The sequence below is a fragment of the Theropithecus gelada genome, chromosome 15 (genome assembly GCF_003255815.1).
Source record: "Theropithecus gelada isolate Dixy chromosome 15, Tgel_1.0, whole genome shotgun sequence".
Lineage (NCBI taxonomy): Eukaryota > Metazoa > Chordata > Mammalia > Primates > Cercopithecidae > Theropithecus > Theropithecus gelada.
The window spans coordinates 13,316,118-13,327,976 of NC_037683.1; the positions used below are offsets into that span (position 1 = coordinate 13,316,118).

Here is an 11,859-nt window from a genome sequence, read left to right on the forward strand (position 1 = left end):
TTATGGGAACACTTTATCTTTTTTTCACATTACAATGGTTGACAGCTACTTTTTTATATTGGAAAATGTTTATATTTCTGAAATTATTAACTAACTGAACATCAGTCATCTAAATAAAAACTTTGAACTCCTAATTTTCAAGTTAAAGCACTCATACTGATTAAAGTTCAGTTTTTAGAAAACACTATTAAATGGCAAGTCAATATTTTGCAAAATATTAGAAATTTAAAAGTAACATAATAATCACAGTAATTAAAAAGCAGCCACAATGATAATCAGGCAAAAAAAAAAGAAACTGGTTTGATGTTAGAAACTATAACATTATTATACTGATTACACTGAAAGTAAGAAATATTTCCTTTATTGAATACAAAATGCCATAAATTTAGGTAAATCAAAATTAGTTAGTTCATGCAATACATTGACAGAATAGAATTTATGTTTATAGGGTCCATCATTTCATTTTAAGACATTCAGTTTCTATACTTGATCATTCCAGTCAAAAGGTCAAGAACCAAGAAGTCAGTAAGTTCCTATGGACATCCTCAGTATCACATCATCACTGTAACAAGTGGTGAACATGAGGAAATTCAGACAAGTGAAACACCACACCTCATACACAGTTAAATTTTCCTTCATTTTTTTCTCTACTGATTCCAACAAAGAAATATGATGAGAAAAACTGGAGAGTTCTCACTTATTTGAATAACAAGTGAAAATCTAAAAATATCTTCACTGTATGTTATTACCAACTGTATCACTGGGTTTTACAATGACAGCCCGGTGCTATAATTTCTGAGAAAACCTCTGCATAAAGCTCCATAAACCCAACCATTCCTGTAATGTATCGCCTTATCTAGCACACAATCATTTCAAATACAACTTTTCATGTTAGTATAATTTGTTCAAAAATGGTAATAAATACATCCATGAAGCCACAGAAATCACTGCACAATCTACTGTAACTTGTTCTTACCAGTACTGACAGTTAATCCTAGACCCAAGATCCAATGTAAAAGAAAAATAAAATATGCCAATATTACTTGGTTTAATTAAAGATATTCATTATACACATATCTTTTAATGGACCAACAGTCCCAATCAACATTATAAATAATCTAGACCAACTACAGAGTAATGTCTGTGAACAATTATCACAAAACTAAAACATGGATGGCTGTCAGTTGGTGGCAGAGTTCTTGCTTTCATAATAAATATAAAATCAATTTCCTGCTCTAGTTCCTATTCCAAGTTGAAAATGATATATCTGACTATGAATTCCAACAACCTTCATCCGTAGTTTTTTTTTAAAAAAAACAAAAAAAAAATGATGGGGGGGGAGAAAAGAAAGAAAAATGAAACTTGTAAGACCACCTAAGTCAATTCTTCCTCATTTGAGGACACTTGGATAGTAAAGGAAAGATGCACATTTAAGTTTACCATTTCAAATATATATATTTTTTTAATGCAATGTTTTCCTCCCCGTCAAATGCCATTCAAGAATTTCATAAGTCCTTCCCAATAATTCCTCTATAAATTATTTGCAGGGCTTAGTATATCTGAAAGCCTGCAGAAACCTTTTGTTTAAATAATAACATGCAATTTCAAAAGCTTTTTGTTCCCTTTTCAATCAAAAATAACTTCATATGTTTTAAATGAAATTTTGCAAGTAATCAGAGACTAATGAGGATTCATTGATTTAACTAGTTCAGGGAATCAGAGAAGGGAGTGAGAATTTAAAGTAACCAAGTGTTTCATTTAGAAAAGCAGCTAATGGCAAACTATCACAAGAACAGAAAACCAAACACCGCATGTTCTCACTCATAGGTGGGAACTGAACAATGAGATCACTTGGACTCGGGAAGGGGAACATCACACACCGGGGCCTATCATGGGGAGGGGGGCGGGGGGAGGGATTGCATTGGGAGTTATACCTGATGTAAATGACGAGTTGATGGGTGCAGCACACCAACAAGGCACAAGTATACATATGTAACAAACCTGCACGTTATGCACATGTACCCTACAACTTACAGTATAATAATAATAAATAAATTTAAAAAAAAAAAAAAAAAAAAAAAGAAAAGCAGCTAATGGGTAGGTGCACTAAGTCCTCTTCACAGCGAAATGTAATCAGGACTTTTGTCTCAGGAGAAACTCATCCTTCTCTCTGTGCACATTCCTAACTCACATTAATGTTAACGGGCATCACACATGCACACCGAAGAGATGCCTGCCTTGGTAGTATGCATGCATGGCAGCTGTGGTGACTAAATAATCCATATGGCTCTGAAGAGAAGATATGGTTTACTGGGTCCAGAGTCACAGCTACAGTGGTGGAATTCAGACACTACAACTAAACCCCAGTAGGAATGCCTTACCCAAACCCTCTTCCTTCTAACCATACCCAGCAAATATAGTTAGGCCAGGGTTTTGCAATTCCGTCCTCTATGGATGGTTTGTAGACAGAAGTTCCATGTTTGAGGAAATCTTAACCTTCTCATAGGCACAGAAGTTCTGTCTTCCCCTTTTTCCCCACAGGCATCCTAGTATTCATTCACGTATTTCTCCACAGAATATAAGAAATATCACAAAATAGCTTTATAGAGAAAAATTCAGAGGCCTGGCTTAGGCCACAAAAGTCAACAAAATCTGAATCAAGTATGAAATTCCATCTTCCACACAAAATGCCATCAGTAATCTTACCTATAAGATATATGCTGAAATATAAATTCCACAGGTTGTATAAAGGGCAGTTTAACCATGAATTATAATTGTTACAGCTTTTATGGAATCAAGTCATAATGTTAATACTCATTTAATATATAATTTTCTGAAGCCCAATTCAACTTCTTCCTTCCTTCCCTAGTGAAGAAAATATCCTTGTGAAGTTCAATTTAGTGACACTGGTGTACAAGCCCATACACAGAAGTTTATGCTTCTGAAAAGAGATAAGTGATAAACAGTTCATTAGCCACGTTAATGAAATTATGTTTTAGGAAAAAAAAAGACTGGGTGACACAAAAATTTTAGTATATTTTTCTATAGAGATAGTACAATAAAAACTTTATATTCAGTATCTCCAATTAGGTCAATTAATATTCAGAAAAATCCTGTAACATTTCGTTTAAATAATCATAGGAGGGGGAAAAAAAGAATCCACCAATGTTCTGGAAGCTTCTCTAGACCTTTCAATCAATTTTATTTATATGCAAAACCAAGAGAAACTCAAAAAAAAAGAAAAAAAAAAAAAAACAAAGCTCCTCCTGATGCTAAAGCTCTCAATTTACTGACAGGCAAATGGCTTCATGCTGCCACTTAATCTCATTTCTTGCATAATGCCCTCTAATTAGCATATCAAAGTGAATTAATACTTCTAGGGCATTAGCAATGGGGAAATCTGCTCCAGGCTCACAATAGCAGTTAAGAGAGAGCCAAGAAATCCTCAAAAACACCACAAACCACTTTGCATTGCAAAACTGTTCAATTTATTTATCCTCTCTCTCTAAACACTTTTACCGCACACTGTTTTACTACTGTTCACCAAACAAAATGATAATTGCCAAAGTTACCAGCATCTGTAATGCCTGTTTAGAATCTTAATTTAGACTATGTTGCAGATAATTTCTATATGCAACCATTTGTTCTATTATAAATGTTAATATAGAGACACTGAAAATATTGACATTCTCAATTAGTTAATTTGAATTTGAAATAAAATTTTATGGGATTTTAAATTTATGAATTTTTTAATGTAAAAAGCCACCTGCTGGGCTCTGATGCCTAAGAAATATGCTTTGAAAACTGAATGTGTCACATAAAAGAAAACAAAACAAACAAAAAATCATTTTGCCATAACATATGTTCAGTCTCACAAATAACGGTTTAAACATCGTGAGGAATCATCAGCATTAAAAGGATTACATTGTATACCAAGTCCTCATTAATATGATCACAAAAAAAGAGTTCTTATCTAAACAGTTTAACATTTTTAAAGCACTTAAGTTGAAAGAAGTAGAAAACTTTTAACAACACTTTATCCATAAATATTTTTAGCTGCTTTCATACTAACCTGTTACTATTATGTAGACAGAGTTATGCAAAAAAAAGTTATGCCAATTCAGTTTGATACATTCTATCACACCAATTTTTTTGCTAGACATACACTCAAATTTAGTGCCAAAGTAAACTAGTTACCATTAAAACCTACAAACATATTATACTATGGAATATATCTATGAAAGAATAATACAGAAGAAATTCTTGTTGCAATTCTGCCTATAAAAGGGATAATTAGAATCAAGTGTTGAAGATTAATAAAATTTATTTTTTAATAAGATCTGAGTTTGAAGGCATAAAAAGGTGGTTTATTTTTTCAGTAGCTTATTCAAGAATTATTTATTTATTGGCTAAATATAGCACTGCCACCTAGATGTGATAGCAATTTGTCTGATTAACTTCAATAACTTTGTAAAAAATCTGATAACCAGTTCTGAAAAACTTTTACCAATTTATATTACATAGTGATATAAATTATTTACTCTCTTCATACTTAAAGACTCAAATGGCCTACTGAAGTACAGCAAATGCTTGAAAAGGTCAACACGGGCTTAAGGGGGGAGGTGGTGGATATGTGTAAGCTTTGTTAGTTAATACCTAAATCATGCTGATCACACTGATAAATGGCTAAAACACAAGCCTGCTGAGAAAACAAATAAAACATTTTTTTTCATAATGTCAATATTGAACTAATAAATATCTAAAGATGTTCACATACACGAATAGGGAAAAGATAATCGAAAACCTTGTATAACTTGAAGTATTAGTGCTGATATGTTAAGTATTTATTCTGAATAGATACCTCATGGTAGAGTATAAAATAAAGTGATGACTGACTTAGGGTGTGGTTCATGAAATGCAGTTTCAATTCTTATAGTCCCACTTCATATAATGTAACTTCATCCTATACCACACCACTATAAAGTATCAAAATGTAAATAATCCAACTAAGATGTTAATTTAAATTTGCCTCGGAAGTAATCTTTTACAAAATTTATAAATTGTGATAGAAATATACAGGCAAAATTAATTAAAAGGAAAAGGATCACAGTATGAAAAATGTAGACAGGTACATTTTATGAAAGCCGATCAACCAGTGTGTTCTTTGGGGCAAGTCAGGGCCCTTTGCTAGTGTATTAATAGACTTCTGTTTCAGAATAAAATGATGTAAATTAATAAAATAACATAGTAAAGTCCCAAATAAAATACGAAAACTACACAAATCTGTAATAAAATGAGGGTCATTAAAACTAAGGCACAAAAGAATTACTTGCACAGATCAAGTTAGTATTGACAAGAGAGTTCAATAAATTTTTATTGGGAAGGAAAAAAATAAAGAACGGGATTGGAAAATGTCCCAACATTTTAAAGATAATATCCACATGATACTTTAGATCATGAAGTTCTAAACCAGCTTGGCAATGAGATTTTTCTCCAGGTTTTCTACAAATACATTATATGTGTTATTTTGTTAGGATGGAAGTGAAAGAATAAAAGTTAGAAAAATCCCTTTCTTTTACAACTTCTCTGAAAACCTCCTACAAAAGCTCCAGTAAGATATCATCTATAAAAATAGGGAAAAAAAGGTAAAATATTAAGTTGCTTTAAGAAAAATATATTGATAAAGCAATACAATTTATAACATTTCCAAGATACTCTGATTTTGTATTTTTCCTGTTTAATCACTTAATATTTCCAATGTAAACAGACCTAATGCCTAAAATTGACATGAAATTTAAAACATTAACGCTCCATTAAAATTTGCTTCAAAATAATTTTGGAATGGTGGGAATTACAGAGAAAACAAGACTGGCCAAGTAGTGCTAATTGCTGAAGATGGGCACTGAGTTCATGGGAGGTTCAAGAATCTCTTCTCTCTGCATGTATTTATGTTTAAAGGTGTCCACAATAAAAAGTTGTTAAAATCTAGAAAATAAGTTCATTAAAACAAAATGTGTTTCATGAAAACACAAAAAGGAATCGTGTATGGAACGGGCATTTGTTTTTAAAACTTGAAACAAACAATGATAATTATATTGGAAATACTGCAAGAGCAACTTAAAAGCATATGCAAAACATATAATAACATTTAGACTAATATATAACAATTTTCACCTTGCTAAATTTTCACTTTAAAAAATTGATTTTTACACAGGCAGAATTAAAAGAATCACACAGCACTGTACAAAGAAAAATGTAACACATTTTTATACTAAAACCTTAAAAAGAGAAACACACCAGAAAAAGACTCCAAAGAGTCTCTAAACCTGTAGAATTAAACCTTCAGAATTAAACAGAGAGGGTCGAATGACAGTACTGCCTTGTCTCTTTGAAAGCTAGCCACACTTATAGCAATAAAGACAAAAGGTTTAATCTCACATCATATACTAAATGCATATAAAATCTCACTTGTAAACTACACTCTTGATCTAGTTTTAATATCTAAAATTCTTATGACTCTTTCTAGGGAGGGTTCCTTTAAAAGCAAAGCATTTTTACTAGTCATTTTCTTCTCCTTAAACATAAAAAATACTTCAACCAGCCCAACCAGCCAAGCAGGCCTTTCTCTTCCCCTGCGGACACCTCCTGCAGTAGAGAAGTTCATTAAGTTTTATGATCTTCCCAAGTCGGTCCTGCTTATAAGCCTCACAAAGGCTACAAATCTGGCAAACCATCATGTATGCCATTAGACATTACTAGTAAATGAACGCTATTTAGGGTTTGTGGTGGCAATAAATCAGAGTTTGGTTGGCAGCCATCAACATGGAGTATTTTAACCTATCATTTAAAAAGGAAAAGTTGTGGTTTTTTTCATGCATAACATTTTTCACAACAATATGATTCATATTATCTACTAAAATATGGGATTTCATTTAAAAAATAAGTATTTTTTTCTTGAAAAAGAACTATTTCCTTCACTTAAACTCGCATAATTAAGGACTTTGGAAAAACGGCAGATTTTTGAGGATGAAATATTTCACAAAGGAAAGCACTTCAACAATTAAGATTAAGATGACCAAAAAGAGGTGGGGGCATACACCAAAAGAGGTATGCAGGTGAGCAGATCTTGTGGCATCAGGGATATTTAATAAGAGACAGATGATAAAATATGGCTTTAAAAATCAGGAGAAAAATCTTAACATATCAACAATTATCTCATTGGTTACTTAGTTTAAAATAAACAACTATTTTTATTTTAAAGCCTGTAACTTTTTGGATGCTCTCAAAATGCACAAATATCACAATTCAACAATGAGAGACATTTCTGCCCAAAAATAGTGGTATGATCAATTTTACAAAAGAATACATTCTCAAGAAAAAGCATCATCTTATAGTAAAACTATACTTTCCTTACCTCCCAACAAGAAAATAATATAATTGTTGTAGATCACCCATTTATCTGTCGGAAGGGAAAAAATACCTTTTCATATATGGTGGTTGGGTGGGGGGAACAGATGTTTTCTAAACTAAATCCCCCATGTGCATCAGAACTGGCAGTGTTCACTGCCTGATCAGAAACCTTAAAATCTACTGGCAGATCTACAAATAAACTGATTTTTTTTAATGATTTTGTCTTATTTTAGAAGAAAAGCACAACTGAAATGACATTATCCACTGAAGTGACAGTTCACCCTCAACCCCCCATTATGCAGAATAGAGTCATCAACATAATGTTCCTGGTTTCTATTCATAAATGACTAGGTAAACTTTCTCTAGATTACAAAGAATTAATCTTTAGGTATTATTAGATTAAATAAAATGATTTTAAAAACCTGTATGCAATATACATATATTCTACAATGTTTCTTTTATAAGTTCATGTTTCTGAAGCATGACCAACTATGGAAGCAGGAGTGGTGGCGGGGGGACTTGGAATTTGCAGCCCCGCTTTCTTTGCTTTGGTAACACTAATGTCTACACAGATGTTTTATTTCAAATTGAGGATTCTGAGTCCTCGTCTCATTCTAAGACTAGTTTTGGAGAGTGAGGTGAAGCTATGGGTAGTAGGGGAGAAAGGAGAGAAGAGAAACAGCTTCACCCCCATCAATCACTCAGTACTTAAATCCCATCCCTCTCGAGCTTAAAGAGGCTGGCAGGAAGATGCCTCTGCCCAGACAGCCGCCTTTACTCTTTGTCGGCTGTTGGCTTTTTACAAAAGAGATAACGTGCAAATGTGGATCCACCGGCCAAAGCACAAAAAGAGGATCTAATTTACAAGTTATCACTGAAAGCCCCAGAAACAATTTTAAAACACAAAAATTTCTTTTGTCAGCTGCCTCTTCGTTTTTAAATAGCAATAGCCCTACCAAAGCTCTCTCTACCAGTAATTCCAGACTTTGAAAAGACTTGTTTCTTTTTCGTAACTCACCTTTGACATGTGGTTGACTATACTTTCCTTTCAGAATGGTGTAACTAAGTCCTGTGCAAATAAGCAACTAAAGGACTTATGCTTCCTAATTGAATTCTGCCTGCTGCTAAATGTCTCAACATGAAAAGCAGTTTGCTGGGTTTAGTTCTCAAGCTAGCTAGGCCAAAACTTTAAAAAGGCAAAAATAAATAAATAAATAAATACAAATAATGAGAAGGGGATGAGAAGCAATAAGTATCCATCCCCTCTCCCTAGTAATACAAGCCTGTATAAAGTCGAATCAATCTTAATATTCACAACACAGTCAATACCCCAGTGCTTAGCTGTCAGCAGAAACTGAAGTGGAGCCCTGATAGCAGGAAAACCCTTGGACATTAAGAAACAGAATTTACTGAGAATTGCATACTTTTAAGCTTCTAAACTAAGAATCTTCAAGACTTAAGGCTAGATATCTTATTTTACAGTCAGATAAAAATTATCTACTGTTTTAAATCACAATGCTTTCTAAAGGTAGCTAAAAATCAACACAAAATAAAAGTTAATAATTCCAAAAAGGATCACTGAGCATTAAGAAACCAGCCATAATATGTGAATGAAAACCAGGAAAAGTACTATTTGGCCTCCCTTATTATTTGCTGCTTATTACGGTTTAGCATATATATTTAATAGACAGCAATAACTCATTATCTTTTGTTGATTACTTTTAGGATCAGAATAGTATTGCAAAGCGAAAAACCTGTTTCAAAGAAGGCTGACTCACCTATCAACCTAACAATTATTTGCACTGTGCTATTTGTACACTCAATTTAAACACAATCACATGTAACCTTTTAAATAGCATCCCTTGGATAGTGCTATATCCTGGACTTCAACTTTTTCTCCTTTGCCTCAACTTTCAAAATGGCAACTTTAAAATACCATACATCCAACACATACCAAAAAAAAAAAAAGAAAAGAACAGGAAAAAAATAAACAGTAGAGCTTGTTTAATGTACTTGTTTGCCACATACAGGGAAGATAATGCCAAATACAAACTAAAACATCCAAATCTCTGCTTCAATTTGAGCAGTTACCTCACTTCAAGACTAAAAGACCTTCAATTAACAAATAAAGTCTGACAAGAAAGTTAAACTGAAACGAATTAGCAAAAATTTGCCAAATATGTACCTGTAGTTTTCATTCCAGCACTTCTGCAAAACCTATCTTCTTACATATTCCCTGACTTGGACACTTCAAAATTGTGTAACCTGCATCTGTGGACCTTTTTATACTTTATATATTAAGCAGTTACAAGTGTAATGACTTCAGGATACAAAATAAGACAAGTATTAACAGATGTAATACATTGTATATGTCTACACATCATTACCCTTCCTCGATTCTCTAAAGTAGTCTTCCCACCTAAAACACTAATTCAAGCATGCTACTGGGGTCTGTTCAATTGCATCTATTCTTCTATCCGTGCAGCTGAAGCTTAAGACTGTCTAAGTAAAACAAAGTTCGGGCGATGCTTCTCCCGGGGACTCGGTCCTGGCATCCAGTCTCCCGTTGCTCCTTTTAAAAACTGACACACAAACAAGGCGAAAGGAGAGGGGAGAGGACGGCTGGCGCTCTGGGCCCCCTCCCCGCCTGCAGCCAGGGGCGGCCGCCGAGGGACGGCGATCCAACCCAGTCCGCACCTACACTTCATTTTACACCAGGAGCAGAACTGAGAAATCGACTCCAGATTTATTGCAGTTTTTTCTCAAGATCAGGACGTGGGAAGGAGAGAATGATCAAAGATGGCGGTGCCCAAAAGCAGCAGCTCTCAACTGGAGAGTCGAAGGAGTAGCTCCGACCCCCACCTCGGGGGTCTCCAGGCCCACTGTGGGGCGCAGCGTCTTACCTGTTTTCTCTTTGATCTCACACAGGACGCTGAAGAGCGCTGGTTTCATTCTGTGACAGTTCAGGGCATGTTTCCTAAAAAACAAATAACAAAACACAAAGGTATTAGCATCACCTATGGAATAATATGGCGCCTTCCTTTAAGTTAGACCCAAGATTTAATTCCAGCCCCCCCTTTCTGGAAGGCCCTTTTGAACCGTGGGAAGTCCACAGAAACTCCAGTTGACTAGTTCCCGACAGCCTTGTGCAAGCCCCGGCGGCGAAAGCTGCAGCCGGAACGAGGCGGACCCATCTGCCCGGCAGGCAGCAGCCTCGGCCACCGCAGACGCGAACCCGCGCGGGGAGTCTCGCCCCAGGGGCAGACGAAGGCGACCCGGGGGAGGGGACGAGAGCGGAGGGGCTCCCGCGTCCGCTCCTGTGCAGAGGGAGCCAGCGCGACGCTGCCAGCCGGCCGACTGCGGCCAGCAGGAGGGTGACAGCTCGGCAAAGTTTGCAAGGCGGCCCTCCCTCCCCAAGAACTTGGCCGTCCGCACCCGGACCCGCCAGGAAACCGCCCAGCGCCGGGCCCGGGTGGCCGCCCGCATCGCGAGGTCGTCCCGCGGCCACGGGAGCCGGCGCCTGGACTCCCGGCCGGAGAAGAAAGTTGCACTTCCCGGCGGCACGGCCCGCACGGGGGTCGGGGCGGGAGGTTTAAATCCGTGGGAGGGGGCCGGGCTGCGAGGGGCAGGACGGGGAAAAGGACGCCACGGAATCCGCGCCGCCCCGAGTCTGTCCCGAGCCCCCCAGAGCAACTTTGCCGACTCCCGCCCGCTTCGAGGGGCGCGGGCAAGTCCCCCCGAGGCCGGGGCGGGCGGCCGGCTTTCGGAGAAAGTTCCCCGCCGGGGGCTGCGGCCCTGGCCCCGGGCGCCACCCCGGGTCCCGACTCCGCCGCGGGCCCGGCTCCCGCACACACACAAAAGATGCTTAATGAGACGACACCAACTTTGCTTGCGCCTCGTCCAAGCTCTGGTCGGTGATGGTCATGATCTGGTGGAGGATGTCGCCGATGTCCTGCTTCCTGCCGTCGCCGTCCGCCCCTTCGTGGCCGTGCGGGGGAGGCGGCAGGGCCATGCCCCCCTGCACCGAGTGGCCGGCCAGGTTCACCCCGGCCAGAGTCTGCAGCATCCTGGATTGATCGTCCATCCCGCCGCGCGCGGGCGGGAGCGGGCGGCGGCTGAGGCGAAGGCTGAGGCGGCGGCGGCGGCGGCGGCGGCGGCGGCGGCGGCGACGAGGGAGGAGAAGAAAGAGGGGGAGGGGGAGGGGGAGGCGGCCGCGCGCTCCCCGCCCGCGCGGGGAGGGGGCGGCCCGGCCGGCAGGGCCCGCGGCTGAGGCGATGCGGACGGGCGCCCGGCTCCGGCTTCCGCCGCCGCCGAGGCTGAGGAGAAGCGGCGGGCGGAAGCGCCGGGCTCCGCGGCGGTGGCGGAGGCGGAGGCGGCGGCGCTCGCTGCCCTCACGCGGCCGCCGTGCCGCCTCCTCGCCGCCGCGCGCCCCGCCGGGCGGCCCCGCGC

General features: G+C 38.8%; 1 protein-coding gene across 5 annotated transcripts in view; it reads right to left on the minus strand.

The window, feature by feature from the left end:
- PBX3 (PBX homeobox 3) overlaps positions 1 to 11,619 on the minus strand; it is a 226,196-nt gene extending 214,577 nt beyond the window's left edge. For 2 of the 5 annotated variants that reach the window (XM_025360300.1, XM_025360296.1), the window contains exons 1-2: positions 11,295 to 11,619; positions 10,314 to 10,387 (exon numbers count right to left, since the gene is read on the minus strand). In XM_025360300.1, coding sequence (XP_025216085.1) covers positions 10,314 to 10,387; positions 11,295 to 11,494 — 274 coding nt within the window. In that variant the 5' untranslated portion in view covers positions 11,495 to 11,619. Of the gene's footprint in view, positions 1 to 10,313; positions 10,388 to 10,509; positions 10,738 to 11,294 lie in introns of those variants that run through there. The other 3 variants (XM_025360298.1, XM_025360297.1, XM_025360299.1) reach the window with 2 other exon arrangements.
- Between the last annotated feature and the right edge of the window lie 240 nt (positions 11,620 to 11,859).